This window comes from Melospiza georgiana, chromosome 18 (genome assembly GCF_028018845.1).
Source record: "Melospiza georgiana isolate bMelGeo1 chromosome 18, bMelGeo1.pri, whole genome shotgun sequence".
Lineage (NCBI taxonomy): Eukaryota > Metazoa > Chordata > Aves > Passeriformes > Passerellidae > Melospiza > Melospiza georgiana.
The window spans coordinates 2,507,212-2,524,694 of NC_080447.1; the positions used below are offsets into that span (position 1 = coordinate 2,507,212).

The window sequence follows — 17,483 nt, forward strand, 5'->3', positions numbered from 1 at the left end:
CCCTGGAGCTGCTGCTCCCATGGGAGGGAGGTGGGAATTTGGTCATCACAGATCTGGGGACTGAGCAGGGTGGGAGCTGTCCCAGGTAGCAGGGCCACATCATGGGTCTGAGTGGTTCCAGGGCAGATAAGGGGGTTGGTCCTTCTGTAGCAGCTGGGAGTCACGGGTGGAGGCTGAATTGAGAGGATTTTCTGGTTGTGGCTAGAATGAGGCCTAACAGGGGTAGTGTAGGAGTTTGGGAAGGAGTGGGAAGTTGTTGGATTTCTCAGGTGTTTGTGGCAGGGGCCAGTCATACTGTGCAGAGGATAAGTCCAATGTCTCCAATTCGGTTGTAAAGTACAGCTTGAAGGGCAGCGGTGTTGGCTTCTGCCCGACCGTGTCATCAGCTGACTGGAAGAAAGGACATGATTCTGACTCCTTCTCAGCCAGTGAATAGGACAAATGGGTTGTTGGCGATGATTAGGATGAGTATGGCGATTAGGAAGAATAGTAGGTTGGTGAAAAATTTTGTAATGTAGGGGTCTGAGGCCATATATCATGTTGCAAATTGTAGGATAGATCATGATACGAATTGTTCAATGGGGAAGAAGGTAAGGAGTAGAAATCTATTTTTAGGCTGATGGGGATTTTGAAGTTTATAATGAACTTTCATTCCCAGAAGGCGGTGAGGCTTTCTGTTCCAGAGTGGATGTAGATTGTTATTGGGATTAGGCTGATTAGGAAGGAAGTTTTGACTTCCCAGAGAACCTGGCAGAGCGAACACCTCTGGCTGCCAGCGGCTCTCAGGGAACCGCGTCCCACCCCTCTAACGCCCACCCTCACCCCGCAGTTCATCACGGAGGGCTACGCGGCCCACCTGGCACAGCTGGAGTACAACCACCGCGCGCGCCCCGCCAAGAACACCACGCGCATGGCGCTGCGCAAGGGCAGCTTCGGGCTGCCCGGCCAGGCCGAGTTCCTGCGCAAGAGGAACCACCTGCTGCGCACCATCTCCTCGCAGCCCGCCGCGCACCGGCCCGAGCGCACCCAGAGCCAGTCGGACAGCGACAAGGACAGGGACAGGGAGCGCAGCCAGCGCAGCATGAGCATCGCCACGGGCTGCTGGGGCCGCAGCGCCGCGTCCCGCCTGGAGTCCGGCCTGCTGGGGCAGAAGTAGCCGGGCCGGAGCCGGGATTGTCAGCTGCAGCCACCGGAGGAGAAATAAAGGGAAAGAGGGACGAGGCCGGTGTTTCGGGCTGGAAGGGTAAATATGGTGCTACTCTAAACCACGGTGTTCTGGGAAGAGATGGGATGTTTCCCACACGGAACGTGCAGGCCTTGCAGCGGGAGCGGGAGCCCGAGGAGCAGCTGGAAATCGGGGGGGGGGGAAGTCTCCAGGTCAGGATGGCGCTCTCTCCTGCCTCCTCCTCTCATCCAGGGTCAGTGACTGTAAATAGGTGCCTCCTCGCCTTGTTAGCCATCACACGGTGACCGAGTGCTGTCCTCAGAGCCACAGAACAGGGCACGAGGCTGGGGGAGCTCGTTCTGGGCTGTCCCGGGAGTCAGGTGGGGGCTCTGGGGTTGGGGACGCCGCTGCCCCGGCCCCAGCGGGGGATTTGTGCCAGGCAGAGCCACCAAGAGCTTTCCCTGGACAGAGAGAGAGCTCCACGTGCAGCCACTTTCTCGAGGGGCTGGTGCAGTGCAAAGCTGAAGCTGCATCGAGGCCGATGGCAGAGGCAGAATGTCGGCAGATTCGTGCCCAAGACAGCGGGGTCATTCTTGTTATTACTGTTATTTTTTAAACAGATCTTTTAGAAGCCGATGGAATTTAATGTGGTGACATATTAAAAGAGGAATACAAGCTATTTTGTTTGAGCTGTTACAAACCTCAGACACTTAATTGCTGTTAAAGTCTCCAAATAGTCTCGCTATGTATTATTTCCAGCAAGTAACCACCATATATTTGGAAGCAGCTGAAGGCACTCAGCAGCTGGATTGCATTGCAGTTCTTCTCATCCAAATGCAGGGTCTGACTCTATCAACGTCCACCTCTGAGACCTTTTTTCTTCCCAGGTTCTCTCCAAGTTCAGTAGCAGCTTTCATGGGAACTAGACTCGCTTCTTTTACCTGTAGTTACTGAACTGTAAAACCTCGTTGTTTTTTGCACTGATGATTTTTAGAATGGAAACCTGTTACCATCTCATGTAGCTACACCAGTGTTTGTAGTGCATGACAATGAAATATTGCTAAGCCAGGATGTGTGTGGATACCTATACATATATACACACACACATATATATATGTATATATTTAAAAAAACAGAAACAATCTGTGCAGAAGTTTTTCCAGCAGTAAGGAGACTGTAAGGAAGTGTGCCAACAATGTCAGGCAACCTTAAGAAAAGGCCATATCTTAATTTTTCTGGTGTGTTTCTCAGTGGATGTGCCTGAGGCACTGGGTTTGTGCTGCTGGAGCGAGCTGGCGGGGCAATGGCAGAGGGCTGGCACCCCAGTGACACCCAGACAGGGGCAGAGAACAGTGCCTGGAGCCAGGGCTTGCCAAAAAGCCCCTCAGTCCTGTCCCTGCCGGGGCCAGCAAAGGTTCCCTCCTTGCACACACCTCCTGGGGCAGAGGGGCATCCACACAGGGGTTCCACGGTGCCCATTCAGACTCCAGCTGGCCTCTTCACGTGGAGATTTTCTAGTCCTACTGAGCTCCCTGACTGTGTGTAACCCTGCTTTCCCCACCACACTCTCCTGTCTTTATATCACTTTCTACTTACGAGGATCTTATTTATACCAGAGAATTTTTTAGACCGGCTGCTTCATTTTGTTACCAGTTTCAATAAGCACGGTGCAGGACGGCCGCACTGAGACACTCAGCACTGTGAACGCTGCTCTGCTCGCTGCCTCTGGGCCACGGTGGACAAATCCAACTCATCCAACTCCCGTGTTCGTGGTGTGGAGGGTCCAGGCCGAGGCAGAGCAGGGACGGTGCGGAGCTGCCGCCGGCATCAGAGCCCCTGGAGCGCTCAGACCCGACTGCAAAACGTTTAACCGCTTCTCTTGGTAATTATCCGAGTACAGAATGTACCTGATGACTTTTTGTCACCAGAAACTGACTTCCCTTTCTGCTGACTCAGCTTGGCTCTCTCTGAATGTACATCCAGAGCTTTTACTGGGTTTGGAAACAATGAGAATTTGTCCCAGCTTTTTGCTAGCCGAATGTTCTATCAAACAGATGCCATGTAAGTAGGAAGCCAAGCCACAATCCATCCTGTGAAGTCACCAAACCACATCACTAAATAATTTCTGCAAATTTGGATATGGCCTTTGCAAAATTCACCTTTTCTCCAAGTCCAGAACCGAGACATGACCTGTACATTTTCCAGTTGACGAGATGTTCACATTTTCTTATGTGTAGATAGTGTAAAACAGAGGCGAATGTAAATGTTCAACATAAAAAGTGGATATATAAAATTGAAAGTTATTTATTTATGTAGAGGGAAAAAAAATGTCTGGAGGGACTTGAACCTTCAGGGTTTATTAATATTTTAAAAATGTAGCTTTTTGTTTCAGGCATTATGTACAAAGTAATTATTTTATGGACCAAGTTTAATGTAACTGTCAATGAATGCAGAAGTGCAATATGATACTCACCCTCTCCATCACATCATGTTTTAAACAGCTCCTGACCAGTTAGCCTGACAATCACAGCACCTCTGTCCTCATCCTTTGTTGAGCTTCTTGAACCTTGCCCGGGTCCTTCCCCTGGCCCCCATCCGTTGCCATTGTACGGATCCAACACGGAGAAGCAATTGTAGAGCAGGGCCTTTATTGCTGCAATAACTCCCTGGGAGGTGGGTGCAGTTACCAGGAAATAATGATGCCACTAAGTTTTTCCTCACCAACTCAGTCCATCCCCGTCGCCATCGCTCAATCCTCAGCCGCCCCCATCTGGCACTCATCCCTCTGAAGCAGAATCCACACTGACAGAACAATAGCAATAGTTTCACTCTGTGTTTATAACCTGTTTGTCCCGAGCTGTTTTGGAGAGCAGTGCACGTGACCCGATGCCTTTCCACGTGGATGGAAGAGGATCCCTTTGGACGTGGTGAGGGAAAGATGAATGTAAATTCCATGCTTACTAAAGGGGCACTGTCGGGGTAAAGACCTAATTTATCCTTGTTAGGAGTAACTTGTTTGCTTTGGAAGGAGAGAATGGGAAGTTTCTTGTCCTCCTCCCTGGGCTGTTGTCTGGGCAGCCCTCGGGGACAGCCCACGTCCTGTTCTGCACATCAGCACAACACAGCCTCGGGCTTTGGGGTTGCTTTTCTGTTTCCATGGGAATCAAACTCTGCTGCAGAGCTCAGATTTTTTACAAAAAGCAGCTTTTTATATTACTGCACCCTTAGGCCGGACTTTCTACCTGACACTGTCCCTTTAAAGTCTTTTAAAAAACCAGAGAGAGGAGCCCGTGCATTCCCTCCAAGCCGTTTTCCTGGGTTTGCTCAATCACTCAGTCAGATGAGGCGAAATCCTAATACCAAAAACCGTTTACAGTGTCAGGGGCACGAGCCCAGAGCAGGAATCAGCCAAAGGGTCACCACCACCCTCCCAGCAGCCGCCGTGCTTGCTGTAGCAGCCCCTTCTTCAGGTATCGCCACTGTTTGCTGCATTTCCTATTAGTTCTAGAAGCCTTACGGTCCCCTAACTCTGCCTGTTGATACCCTCGACTGTCAGTTTTATATTCCAACAATGTTAGTTATATTTTATTTATAAAAACTTGCTCTAGGGGTACCAGCTGTGCGTGGGGAAGCAGCGGGGGATGCCCGAGGGCGCCGGGGCCGCCCCGCGTGTGCCGTGCCCGTGACTCGCGTGTGTGTGGCAAACCTTGTGTACAACTTCCTTCTCCTCCTTGCTGTTAGTGCATCGTTCCAATGCCTGGTGTGCTTCGTGTACAGTACCATTGTGAGTTACACAGATTAAAGAAACGGGAAGGCTTTTCTCTGTCTGCTTTTTCTGGGCTGGGGGAGTACTCCAGGAACAGACAAGTCATCAGATGTGAGCAGGTGCCAGTTTAATGGGGTTACAGCCATGAACAGAATGAGGAAACCCTCTGTGGAGATCAGTCCTGCAGGACCCGTTTGTCCTTTAACCCATTTGTCCTTTTCTTTTTTACAGTTTGCAGATTTATGGACTTCCCAGCAAGGGAAGAGGCTGCTGTGTTTGCTTCAGAGCAGCCCTGGGCCCTGAGCAGCCCAGAGCCCTGTGCTGTGGGGAAGGGACACGAGTTGCATGCAGGAGCAGAGAGCAAGGCAAAGCCACCCCTGCACTAAGCACACCTGCACAGGTGCCAGTGCAGTGTGCCAGGTCAGTGCTCCCCTACCCGAGGAGGTGAAGCTGCAGGAAGGCTGGGAGAAGCCCTGGGGCACAGTGGAGGGTGGTACTCGGGGCTCAGAGGAGCTGCAGCCTGAGCAGAGCCACAGCCACTCCCCTCTGAGAGGCTCAGGGAGTGCAGGTGAGCCAGATCCAGCAGGGAAAGGGCCATGGGCAGCCCCTGAGGGGAAGAAGTGGCAGCCAGCTGTGTGCTTTGTGGCCCTGGTACACCCTGTTCTGGCCACAGCATTGGCTCCTGCCCCCCAAAGCCCAGAGCACCCTGAGGTGCTCAGCACCCTCAAGCCTGTCCCCTGGGTGCTGCTGAGCTCCTCCAGCATCCAGAGGAGCATCAGGGCAAATGGCTCAGGTGCCTTACAGCCACACTGGCCTGAGTGGGACACGGAGGGGAGAAGCTGTTTATGGGAGAGGAGCCACTAAAGTCACTCTCCTTCCCAGTCAGTAACTTACAGAGCAGCTGGAAAGGGCCCCTGGGGAACACCTTGACACGGTGCTGTCTGCGTGCTCCAGAGGCTCCCCCGGGCTGGCAGGGGCACAGGACGGGCTCCAGGGCTGGCTGGGGCCTGCCCTCACTGCAGCATCCCTGTCCTCACCTGGAAGGCCAGCCCATCCCCACGGGTGGCTTGCTGCAAGGGACACACAGCACTCACAGCACTCCTGCCAGGCCTGCAGGGCCACCAGCACCACCCGGGGGCCCTGGCAGTGCTGCAGGGCTCAGCCCATGCCCAGGGTGGGAGCACAACCCCTCTGGGTGCAGCAGCTCCCTGCCTGTGCCCAGTTCCCCTCACCTTGTTAATCTCCTTGTGTCTCTCCTTGCTGACGATTTCTTCCAGGACTTCCCCGTCCCCCTTAATGAGCCTGCAAGACAAGCACAGGCCCAGGAGCCCTGAGGGTACTGGCCAGGTCCTGCAGCTGCAGAGGTGTGACCTGCTGCACCTCCAGGCAAGGCCAGGGCTCACCCACCCCTGACACTGCATTTTGTGACTTTGTTTTTGAGTCAAGCTTAAACAGCACAGCAGCTTTGCCATTGCTCCCGTGGGATTAATGTCACCACACTGCAGCAAGGACAGGAGTGCTCTCCTGAGAGCTGAGGGCCAGCTGGCTCTGCCCCAGGCTGTGGGCACTGCCTGCTGTGTGCAGTCAGCCACACTGGCACAGCAAAACACTCCTAATGAAACCATCCCCTACAATCCACAGTGCCTCAACCCATGCAAAACCTCCTCGTTTTTTCATAGAATTCAGGTGTGGTCCTGGCTGCCCCAGGAACCTGCAAAGCCATTCAGGAACAGGAGCCAGTTTGGGCCTGAAATGCAGCCAGGCTGGGGAATATCTTGCTGAGCAAATTCCAAGCAGCGTTGGAGGCGGCTCACACCTCCAGACATGAGCAGGAATTTAATTGTCTTCATTACGTGCCTTACAGGGAACCGACCTTTGTTCCACACCTCCCTGAGCCCTGCAGGCTGCCTGCTATTTTAAGACTGGACTTGTCATACCCAATTCTCTTCAGCATGACGTTTTCTGCTTGCTGAGAAGATGCAGTTTATTAAAAACTGGGTCATTTCTATTTGGCAGCTAAATGAATTTGGGTTTGATCACTGTCTGTAACCCCACAGGGCACATGCTCCTCACTCCCACCTGGGTGTTACCAGGGCCCAGGGCTTTGGAGCTGAAATGTGAGTGGATGCAGCAATGGGATACTGGGACACAGCCCAGAGTGCCTTGTGTGCACACAGTTCAATGGTTTGGTGTCACTGTGTCACTTTCTGGGTAAGTCACACCAGGCCTGATGAGGAGGGACCTGTGAGGGGTTGGCTCAGGCTGAAGGGGTTCAGGTGTGGTGCTGCAGTGCCATGGACAGGCATCCCTGTCCCCATGCCCCTGTTGCCAGGGCCATACCTGGTTCTCCCTGTCTCAGGATCCAGCACTCTCCTGATGACGCTCTGCCTCGCATCCCACTCCTCCTTTGTCATTGGCTTCATGGCCTGGATCCGGGACTTCTGCTCGTCTGTCAGAGCTGGGAGCAGGGCTCAGTCAGAGCTGTGCTCCAGGACAGGGCCCAGCACCAGGGCTGCAGCCCATGGACAACATTCCACACCCCATTCCCAGGGTGTGGTGACAAACCTCCCAAAGAAAGGGGCACTTCACATCCCTTTGGAGCAGCTTTGCCAGGATTTACTGCTGACTGTGTCCTTCCATTTGGCCTCTGTTCCCCACTCCCATCTATAAACCACATCCTGACACTTCACAGACCAATCTCTGTGTGGCTCAAAGGTGGGCACTGTACACAGGAGGGAAGGGAGCCTGGGGCTCCTCCCTGCACCCAGCCCTGCTTCCCTCAGACACCCCACATGGAAAGGGCCCAGCACAGGCTCCCCCAGGAGGGAAAGAGCTTCGTTACCTGGCCCAGAGTCCACCACTGACTCCTTCTGCCACTGCTCCAGCGAGGGGCCAGGCACCTCTTCTCCCTTGGCTTTCTCCTCCTTAGCCTTCTCCTTTGCCTTCTTCTTTGATTTCTTCTTTATTTTTTTCTTCTTCTTCTTCCTCTTCTTTTTGTCTTTCTGTTTCACTCGCTTTTTTTTGCTATCTTGACTCTTCTTCACTTTGGAGTCGCTGTCACTGGAGTCATCAGAAGAGGAGCTGGAGGAAGAGGAAGATGAGGAAGAGCTAGTGGACGAAGACGTCCCAGAGGAAGAGGTACTGGCCTTCCTCTTCTTTTTGTCCTTTCCTTCCTTCTTCTTCTCTGCAATACACAAGAAGAGTGTGAGAGGAGCAGCCCTGGCCCTGCAGAGCAGAGATGTTGTTCTTTACCCCCCTCTCAGCCTGGATTCTTTCCTGCCTGGAGTTCCCCTCTGTGCCCACGTTAACCCAGCATGCTCTGTGGTACCAGGGCAGCTCAGGGAGGGGCTGAGGGCTCTGAACTTGTCAGAATGAGACCAAAGTGGACACAAAGTGCAGGACAAGGTGACAGACACCAACTGAAACCAGGCACCCTCTTCTCCCCCCGGGCCCTCTCTGTGCCCCTGCCCCAGGGACTTGTGGTGTAAGCAAAGGCTCAGGGGCCTTCCCACCTTCCCTGGCCGCTGCCAGGCTGGAGCTGTGTCCATGAGAGCCAGAGATCCTCTTCCTCAGTGGAGAGCTGCTGCCCTGCTGCGAGTCCTTGCTGCTCTTCCTCCTTTTCTTCTCCTTCCTCTCCTGCCTGCTCCGGGAGCCGCTTCTGCTCCGGCTCCGCGAGCGCTTCCGCGAGCGCCCGTGGGCCATGGCAGCTCCTGGGGAAAGGGGAAAGGAGGGCTCACATCAGAGCCACGGGGCACCAACCCTGCCAGCAGCCCCAAATCCTTCACTGCAGTCTGAGCCAGCAGCCAGGCAAACCTGCTCCAGGTACCCTCCCTCCCTGCTCACGCCCTGCTGATCCCCCATGACAGCCTTGGGAATTCCACCAGCCCCCAGCACGGAGCCTGGGCAGGGAGCTGGCACAGGGACAGCCCTCAGCTGCCTCACACCGGTGTCCCCAGGCAGGTTTCCCACCAGGAAATCCTTCCAGCAGCTTTTCCCTGCGCTCCTGCTGTTTGTCCCTGGAGGACTGGGCTGACCCCGCTGGCAGGCACAGAGCAGGGCTGTGCCCGTGGTCACCCCGTGGCACCAGGAGCCAGCAGGAGAAGCTGCACCACAGACGGACACAGGCAAGGGCTGATGGACACTGCAGCCACAGTCAGCAGAACAAAATGTCCTCCTGAGTCAATCCCCCGTTACTTAAAATGCTGCGAGCAGGCACAAGCCAAGGGGAAGGATGAATTTTTAATATTCCAATTTACTCTTAGAAAACAGATGATGCACTGAGCTGCTCCCCCTGTCCATCAGCCCCAGGAATGCCGGCGGCCCCAGGGCAGTGTGATCCATGCTCTCATTAATTTAAAAACAAACTGGCACTGTGGGCAGAGCAGGAGCTGGGAACGCTTTCTCACAGCCACCTTCCAACCAGCACATTTAATGAATTGTTTGTTTTCCACCTCAGCATTCCCAGGCAGCAATTTGGATTTGCTCCCGAGCAAATCAGACCTTTGATTGATTTCCATAGGGAAATTTCAATCAGGGAAAAAACGCAGAACCAATGAGAACCATTAGGGGCACGCAGGGAAGGATGAGAGGATGAGAGTCCTCCGTGCACACACACCCAGCAGCTGCCCCTTGCATGGGGCCTTGCTGGGGCAGCGTTTGGGACTTGGATCTTTTCATTCTGGTTGTGGCAGCAGGAAAAACCCACTGTTACACATGCACAGCAGCAGGAAAAACCCACTGTTTTACATGCACAGCAGGAGGATCATGGATCTGGTGCTGGGCTCAGTAGCATCCCAAATGCACCCCAGCAGCATCCCAGGCCGGCTGAGCCCCAGGCCGGGCTCTCACCTCCACCCCGACACCGGGCGGGGCCCACAGCGACCGCTCCGGCCCGCCCAGCCCTGCCCAGACCCGGCCCTGGGCGGTTGGAGGGGCTGCGCCTGCCCTCACCCCGGCACGGGGAGCCTGCGAAACGCGAGGTGTGCTGGCCCTTTAAGAGTTCAGCACAGGGTGCGCCGTCCCTTTAAGAACTCAGTACGAGGTGCGCTGGCCCTTTAAGAGCTCAGCACGATGTGCTCTGGCCCTTTAAGAACCCGTGCAAGGTGCTCTGGCCCTTTAAGAGCTCAGCACAAGGTGCGCTGGCCCTTTAAGAGCTCGGCGGGCGCGTTCTGCGCGCGCGGCTCCAGGCGCGGCCCCTTTAAGTGCGCAGCTCTTTATCAGCCCCCCCGGCCCCGGGGCCGCCGCACCGCTCGGGTCTGTTTTCCCCCCGGCCCGCCCTTCTCCGGTGCTCTCAGCCGGCCCGGTCCGGCCCCGCCGCAGGTAAGAGGAGTGGGAGGAGCGGGGACTCACCGGGCCCGGTCCCGCCGCCCCGAGCGGGGCTCCCGCCGCCGGGGCCGCGCCGGCCGCCTCCCGCCTCTGGTCCGCCGCGCGCGGGGCCGGGCGGCAGCCGGGCCGCGCTCTTTGGTTCCGGGGGCCGCCTCGCCCGGGCCGCAGCTCAGTTTTTGGGGTGGATTCGAGCAGATTTGGAGCGCTCGCGTTCGCGGCTGAACGAGGTAAAGACTTCGAGACTGCGTTTCTTGGTAGCGACTCCTCGCTTAGATACGACGGCCGGGTTCCTTCCCCCGCTGTAATTTTAATGAGCTTTGCTAATGAGCAGCTCATCAGCGCCCTGTGCTGAAATGCTCAGGGAGCCCCTTCAGTGCGAGCTGCTCCCGCTCCAGCACAACCACCGACGGGACTGCCCTCGGGCTGCGACTGCTGCTCTGAACACATCCATGGAAAATACCCTCAAATTCAGCAGCATCTATCGAATATCGAGTTAATTTTCTATAGAGAAATCAGACGATATTTGGCTGGTTTTAGTTTGTTTAGTAGATGGAAGAGTCACGAGCTTTCAGCCAGCTGGAAGGAAGGAGGGGAAAGCCTCAACCATCAGTTCCTGGGGGATCTTGGTGCCAAATTCAGCAGCCCCAGGCCTTGTCTGCTGCTGCCCCCAGGTTGGCAAGTTATTTTATATTTTCACTGGCTCATGTAACTAAAGCAAAGTTAAATGTACATCTCATCCTCCTCTGGGAAGTTCTGCTGTGCTGCAGGTGGCTCCCAGAGCTCTGCCTCTGCTTAATAAGCTTCACCAAACCTTTGAAAGGGAAGTTTGTGCTCCCAAGGAGCCTTGGGAGATCCCTCAGCCCCCCTGGGGGATCCATGCTGCTCCTGGGGGACTGTTCTGAGCCTGGGTTACACAAACACCCAGTGATGGCAATTCCCAGCAGCTCACTGTGAACCACCTGCATCTCATTCCTGAGCAGATCCTCCCTGCCCACTCAGCAGCAGAGGACAGGAGCCCTAAGAACAGCCCAGAATTGGTTTATTGGCCCATTCTGCCCCATTTCCAGTAGAACCTGGGGTGCTGCTGTTGGCAGAGAGGCCAGGGGGCTTTGGCTGCTTTCCTGGAGCACTTGGGGATATTGAGAGAGCTCCTGCAGGGAATCAGAGCTGGGGTTTCTGTGCTTGCAGAGTCCCCCAGGAGCCGAGTTCCAGCTGGAATCCCGGCAGGGCTGGCTTGGCATCCCTTCCCGAGGTCAGAGCTGCTCCTTGTGCAGCCTGGGAGTCAGGGAGGAGCTTTGGGCAGCTCGGTGTGGGGAATGCCCCCGCTAGCCCAGGGCACAGACGCTGACGGTCCCGGGCTGCTCCTCCCCCTCGGTGAAGCCGTCCCCGAAGCCCTCGGCCGGCACCAGCTCGGGTTTCCTGCGGCACATGGGGCAGAGGCGGTTGCGCACGGCCGACGATCTCATCCACACGATGAGGTTCCAGCGCTCCCCCGAGGCGATGGGCAGCGCCCCGTGCATCTGCCCCCCCCGGTGCAGCAGCCCCCGGCCCCACACGTGCTCCACCTCGATGTACCGCGGCACCGCGCTGGGGTCCTGCAAAGGCAGGGCATTGGTGTCACACCAGCAAAGCCCTCAATGGTTTAAATTTGTCACCTCTGACCCACAGCACCCAGGGAGCACCATGGAGAGGGCGAACTCTCATTCCCAGTGCCAGGTTCAGAGGGAATTGAGAGAGATTCAAGCAACCACCCCACACACACTTTTCACTGCTGTGTGAGAGCTTCTACCCCTCTCTTGCCCTAAAAACAGGTGCTAGAGATGTAGCTTGAAGTCACATCTGAAATAAATCTCTCCCTCAGCACCTCCCTGCTCACAGTTTCTGATCTGGAAAGGGGATGGTTTGTCTCACTCCAGTTTCTACTGCAAAGCTGCATCTGCCCTCTCTTTAAAATACTGAATATTGGTATTGGATGTGGGAATATTGCAGCAAAAGAGGCTCTGTATAGCCAAGCCATGGGGAGGGGACAGAGCAGGTCTGACTGTCAGAACTCTGAAGAATTGTTTTGTAGGACAGTGGATGCCTGGAAGCTGAGAGGGATGAGGAGGGAGAGGTGGGTGGGACGTGCTCAGTACCTCGTTGAACTCCCCAAAGTACAAATTTCCCTCTGTGAATTCTTTTCCCAGGGAAACGTTCAAGGTGACCTCGGCGTTGTCGTAGTGGAAGCTGAGGTCCAGGTCCTGGTGCAGGGCGTACTTGACGGCGAAGGCTCGGTGGCTGTCGAGGCCGGCCCCGCCCAGCTCCGGGTACAGCAGCGCCGTCAGCGGCCGCAGCCGCTCCCGCAGCGGCGTCAGGAGCCGCTCGTCCATGCCCAGCTCGCTGAGCAGAACCTGCGCCAGGACAGCGCGGGGAGCAGCTCAGCCCAGCAGCTCCTCAGAGCTCTGCCCTCCTCCTGCCCCAGCTCCAGGGCTTTGGAGCAAAGGGAAAAGGAAGGAGGATCAAGGTGGAGAGGGATGAGGGGAACACAGAGTAATAAGATCAAAAGGTGAGTGTTGTTTAAAAACTCTCCTTGATTGAAATTTGGAGGAAGGGAAGCACAGGGGATGAGTCCTACCCCGTAGTTGTTCATGGTGTTGGGCCTGCCCTTAGGCATGTCTGACTGCTCAAAGTTCTCCAGCTCATCCAGCAGGGCCTGGCAGAAGTGCTGTGTGAACACTGGGAGCCGATAGATCCTCTTGTCTGTCAGCACAGGGACAGAGGGACAGAGGTGCTGGGGACGTTCCCAGTGCTCCTGCTGGCAGGGACAGCACAGCCCCCACAGGCTCCCCCTGTGCTGGGACCATTCCCTGGGTCAGCCCCAGGTGCATTTGTTGTTTTTCATGCTGGTCCCTCATTTCCACAGCAGAAGGTTCTGTCTGGACCTGGTGCCCTGGATAAATGCAGGAGCTCTGCACACAGACATTGCTGTCCTTTGCCTTGAGGGAAGGAGGCAGCTCTGCCTCTTCCCCTCTGCATCTTGGCAGCTTTTCTGGTAGGCAGGGAGCTTCACTGCTGCCTCCAGGGAAGCTGGAAACCCAGCTCTCCTTTTCAAAGACTGAAATCCAGGCTGAAGCTGTTTCAGCCCAGACTAACCCACAGGGACTGTCTGCAATGGGAAAGCACCCAGGGAGGAAAGCCAAGCTCCCAGTGCTTCCTCAGCAGCTCCTGGTGAGGTGTGGAACAACCAGAACCCCAGCCCTGCTGCAGCTGGAGCCTCTGGTGAGACATCAGCAGGATGGAAAGCAGAAAACAGGCTCAGATCCAGAGCTGCTGCCTCTCCAGAGCCCCTCCTGAGGCAGGAGGAACGTCCTGTGAGCCTCAGCTGTGCCACAGCAGAGCTGCTCCACACGGGGAACAGCTCTCACCAGGGAGCTCTGTCATCAGAGGTTGTTGTCTTTACCTGAGAAGGACTCGAGGTAGCTCAGGAGGCCCTGGAGATCAGCACCTGGAGATGTGCAGAACCTCTCGATTTCCAGAAACTCTGGGGCCAGGAAGGAGTCCTGGTGTCAAGGGAAGGATGGGAAAATCACACAGAAACACGATCAGAGGGAAATGGCTCCCAGGGAAATCCCCAGTCCCTGGGCTGAGCACACCTGGGTGATTCCCCAGCAGGAAATGCAGAATTGGCTCTGCTGCTTTACCTGCTGGGGCAGGGCGGCTGCTGCTTGCTTCAGTTCATGGGTTTTTCAGGAGTAACTGGCCAGATTTATCACAGACATGACAGGAAAGAGCCTTTCCTGGCTGGAACACCAGGAACCTTGCCTGGAGAGCACACTGTGCTGTTTTTAAAGTTTTAAATCTAGTTTTCATATGCTACACCTGTGTTTTAATTCAGTGCAGCTTTAGTAGTGTGCAATCCTGAGGAGAGGGGGAAACAAACTGCAAAAATAAAACTCTCAGGTGATTTTTTTCCTGCGTGCAAAAGGGATTCCAAACCTTGTGTGTACCTGCAGCGTGTACACCTCTGGGTGTTTTGGTTTGTAGCACTTGGAGATGATGGCTCTGCGTTCCACTGACTGCTGGGGTAACTGTTTCCTCCTCTGCACTTCTGCCTCAATCTGCAAGTGAACAACAGAGCACACTGTCAGAAATCAGCAGGGCTGAGGGAAACAGCTCCAGGAATTCTGCTCCTTGTTTCAATCCAGTTATTTGTGTTTGGGGGCACCTCTGGGACACAAGAGTGTTTGGCTTAAAAAGTGACTGAGGACTTTTCTGTGGAAGTGACAAGTGGAGCTGAGAGCTCTCAGCCCTTTCAGGCATTCTGACACCTCCAGAATCTGGTTTTTGTTCTGACAATAGAGGCATTGTCCAAAATAAAGACATTTGCTGGGAGTGAGACAAGTGCTGTCATGAAGGGATTACTGCTAAGTGTGGTGCAGACAGGCTGAGCTGCCCTTCCAGAGCAAAAGCTGATCCAGGCAGCTCCTCCCGTTCATTTCCCCCTCACAGATCCATTTGTAGCAGTCCTCACTGAGGAGAGAGTGAGCAGCCATTCCCTGCGACCAGGCAGCTCCTGTGCTCATTCCCTTCCTCTCAGTCCCTGAAGGTCTTGGGAACCAAGCAGAAAAATCAGATTTCTCCGTGCCCTCCCCCAGCCAGGGACAGCCACTGTCATCTGCTTCCTGCCAGCACTGAGTGACTCCTATTGACTTGTGTCATTTCTAAGTCTCCTCTATGATGTTTATATTGATACATAAACTTTGTATGAAGGTCTGAGCAGATCTGCAAAGAGCCCAGGTGATTAAAAAGTGCTTAGGACCAAGGTGATTGTAGATTATAAATTAGGATCTTGTTTCATAAATTCTGGATCACATTGCTTGTTGTGCTCCATTGATTCTGCCTGAGGAAATCCTGTGCTGTTCTACTCATAAATTCTCTGCTGTATGAATCATAATTATCCAGTTAATAAAGCTTTAATTACAGTATGATTTACAGCCACCATCATTCTGCCAAGAATTTTTAAAAGAACCTGTCTGTCCCCTTGGTGTCAGGTGACATTGGAGCTGGTGAGGGACTGATCCCTGTCCCTGGCCTGGAAAGAAGCAGAAATTCCGTGATAAAGGTGGATTTCTGCAGGAACCCATCTCGGGGCTGCCTTTAAAAACGATTAGCACAGAAAGGGACGAGGAAAGACAAAGGAGGGCACTGGGAGGCAGCGGGGTAAATCCACGGAGGGAGCGGCTGGGATGTGTTGACTGACAGGATTTAATCGCAGGGTGGCGGCTGAATAAACTCCGCGCTGATGGCGCCCGCGGGGAATTCTTCCCTGGGGACTCCGCCCGGCCCCGGGCTGGATCGGGACGCGGTGCAGGAGCCGAGGGGCTCCAGCAGGGCCCGAACTCCCGAGGGGACCGAGCCCCGGTGTGGCACTGGGTGCTGAGGGGCTCCCTGAGGGAGCCGGGGCTGAGGGGGTCCCTGAGGGGATCCCTGTGGGGGCCGGGGCTCCCCATCCCCTCCCCGGCCCCGGGAGCTGCCCCAGCCCGACCCAGGAGGGACCGGGATGGGCAGAGGGACGGAGCAGCTCTGCAGGCAGCAAAGGCTGGCTGCTCACCTGGGCAGGAGGAGCTTTGGGGTGAGCTCAGGGTGGCCCTGCAGGGGCCGAGAAAAAACCATGGAGAGAGACGATTTCCAAGGGCTGGAGTGACAGGACACAGGGAATGGTTCACACTGACAGAGGACAGGGATTTTGGGGAGAAATTCCTCCCTGTGAGGGAGGTGAGGCCCTGGCACAGGGTGCCCAGAGCAGCTGTGGCTGTCCCATCCCCAAGGCTGGGCTGGAGCAGCCTTGGGACAGTGAGAAATGTCCCTCCGCACCCAGCCCATGCTAGTGCCCCGAGCCCCCGGTGGCCGTGCGGGGCTCCCGCCGCTCACCTCCTTCAGCACCTCCCGGAACTGCTCCTCGCTCCGGCAGCCGCGCTCCCGCAGCGCCTGCAACACACGGGCCCGTCACCGCCGCGGCCGCCGGCCCGGCCCGCTGCCCCCGGCCCGCCCGGCCCCCGCGCTACCCGGCCGTGGTCCCGGCGGAGCTGCTGCTCGTCCCGGTACCGCACGTGGAGCCCGAACCGCCCCACGAAGATGTTGTCGGTGAAGAAGCAGGCGCACCCGCGGAACGGCCGGCCCGCGGACATGTTTCCTGCCGGAGAACGCGTCTCGGTCCTGCCCTCAAAAGGCTCCGCTTCCGTCCGCGGGAGGGCGCATCGGTAAATTCCCAACCAGGGCGAAAACGGAAAGCGGCGGAATCGCCCGTTCTCCCCGGTTTTACGCTCGGTGTTTTTGTCATCTCCGTGACGCCACCGCGGCCCTGTCCCGCAGCGCGCCCGCTGCCCCGCAGCCCTCGGGGCCGGGCCGGGCCCGCTCGGAGCGGTAGAAGAACCGAAGGTTCTTTGCAGACGCTGCCTGAGCTGCCCCGGCGGGGGCGCGCGCGGGCGGCGGGGGCGCGCTCCGGGGGCGCGCGCGGCGGGCTGAGCGCGGCCCCGGCCCGGCCCGGCCCGGCCATGGACGCGGCGCTGCCCGAGGCCGAGCGGGAGGTGGTGGTGGCGGCCGAGCCCTGCGGCCACGGCAGCAAGTTCGAGGACATCTACCGGCTGCTGGCCGAGGGCTGCTTCCCGCCCAGCTTCTGCTCCATCAAGAGGAAGAACCTCAAGCGCTACGCCCAGAAGTTCGTCGTGGACGGTGGGGACCGGGGGCGGCGCGGGGCTCTCGGGCTGCCCCGGGGGGAAGCGGGCGGTGCCGGCCCCGCACACCGGGGGGATGGATGGATGGATGTGCCGGAGGCTCGGCGTGGAGAGGGGATGGGGTTTCTGGGCAGCGCCATCGCGGCCGCCGCTCCCCGGGCCCGGCGCCGCCTCACGGGCACCGAGCGGGGTCGGGGCGGCACCGGCGCTCCACGGCTGCCCTGTGGCTTTGTGGTAGCGGAGGATTTCACACGGTCCTGGGTGCAGAAAAGCTCCGTGCGTGGGGGTGTTTCCACTCTCCAGGGGCAGCAGGAGCTGCCCAGGCAGCGCAGCCCCGGAGCCGTGTCCCAGCTGGGTTCCCCGCTGTGCAAAATGAGCCTTTTCTGGCGGCTGTGGGAGGGCGGTGTTGCAGCCAAACCTCTGGCACCCGCAGGCGGCTGCCTCTACTACGTGGGACCCAAGAAGGAGGAGAAGCGCGAGGTGATCGTGGACCCCGAGCGGAGGCGCCAGGTGT

At 56.6% G+C, this 17,483-nt stretch overlaps 3 protein-coding genes across 7 annotated transcripts in view; 1 reads left to right on the forward strand and 2 right to left on the reverse strand.

Annotated features, from left to right (window-relative positions):
* PITPNM2 (phosphatidylinositol transfer protein membrane associated 2) overlaps positions 1 to 5,333 on the forward strand; it is a 124,108-nt gene extending 118,775 nt beyond the window's left edge. For all 5 annotated transcript variants that reach the window (XM_058037149.1, XM_058037144.1, XM_058037147.1 and 2 more), the window contains one exon: positions 830 to 5,333. In XM_058037149.1, coding sequence (XP_057893132.1) covers positions 830 to 1,156 — 327 coding nt within the window. In that variant the 3' untranslated portion in view covers positions 1,157 to 5,333. The remainder of the gene's footprint in view (positions 1 to 829) is intronic.
* A 575-nt stretch (positions 5,334 to 5,908) lies between these two features.
* On the reverse strand, positions 5,909 to 10,331 carry ARL6IP4 (ADP ribosylation factor like GTPase 6 interacting protein 4). The gene is made up of 6 exons (XM_058037151.1): positions 10,281 to 10,331; positions 8,444 to 8,641; positions 7,774 to 8,115; positions 7,272 to 7,389; positions 6,164 to 6,233; positions 5,909 to 6,001 (listed from the first exon to the last, which is right to left on the reverse strand). Exons 2-6 carry the CDS (start codon positions 8,631 to 8,633, stop codon positions 5,945 to 5,947), a joined length of 777 nt encoding a protein of 258 aa, XP_057893134.1. The 5' UTR covers positions 8,634 to 8,641; positions 10,281 to 10,331; the 3' UTR covers positions 5,909 to 5,944.
* A 1,156-nt stretch (positions 10,332 to 11,487) lies between these two features.
* Positions 11,488 to 16,576, reverse strand: OGFOD2 (2-oxoglutarate and iron dependent oxygenase domain containing 2). The gene is made up of 7 exons (XM_058037150.1): positions 16,301 to 16,576; positions 16,167 to 16,223; positions 14,243 to 14,353; positions 13,696 to 13,795; positions 12,871 to 12,995; positions 12,392 to 12,646; positions 11,488 to 11,851 (listed from the first exon to the last, which is right to left on the reverse strand). The coding sequence occupies exons 1-7, from the start codon at positions 16,421 to 16,423 to the stop codon at positions 11,582 to 11,584; spliced, it is 1,041 nt and encodes a 346-aa protein (XP_057893133.1). The 5' UTR covers positions 16,424 to 16,576; the 3' UTR covers positions 11,488 to 11,581.
* Between the last annotated feature and the right edge of the window lie 907 nt (positions 16,577 to 17,483).

What these genes read in the sequence shown, in the direction of transcription:
- ARL6IP4 (XM_058037151.1), bottom strand. Translation starts at nt 8,633, where the DNA reads ATGGCCCACGGGCGCTCGCGGAAGCGCTCGCGGAGCCGGAGCAGAAGC. An exon ending in AGTGGTGGACTCTGGGCCAG is followed by an intron (nt 7,390 to 7,773) that starts GTAACGAAGCTC and finishes CCCTGCTCCCAG; the next exon opens with CTCTGACAGACGAGCAGAAG. An exon ending in CCTGAGACAGGGAGAACCAG is followed by an intron (nt 6,234 to 7,271) that starts GTATGGCCCTGG and finishes CTTGTCTTGCAG; the next exon opens with GCTCATTAAGGGGGACGGGG.
- OGFOD2 (XM_058037150.1), bottom strand. Translation starts at nt 16,423, where the DNA reads ATGTCCGCGGGCCGGCCGTTCCGCGGGTGCGCCTGCTTCTTCACCGAC. An exon ending in TCCGGGAGGTGCTGAAGGAG is followed by an intron (nt 14,354 to 16,166) that starts GTGAGCGGCGGG and finishes GTTCACTTGCAG; the next exon opens with ATTGAGGCAGAAGTGCAGAG. An exon ending in ACTTTGGGGAGTTCAACGAG is followed by an intron (nt 11,852 to 12,391) that starts GTACTGAGCACG and finishes CTGCCTTTGCAG; the next exon opens with GACCCCAGCGCGGTGCCGCG.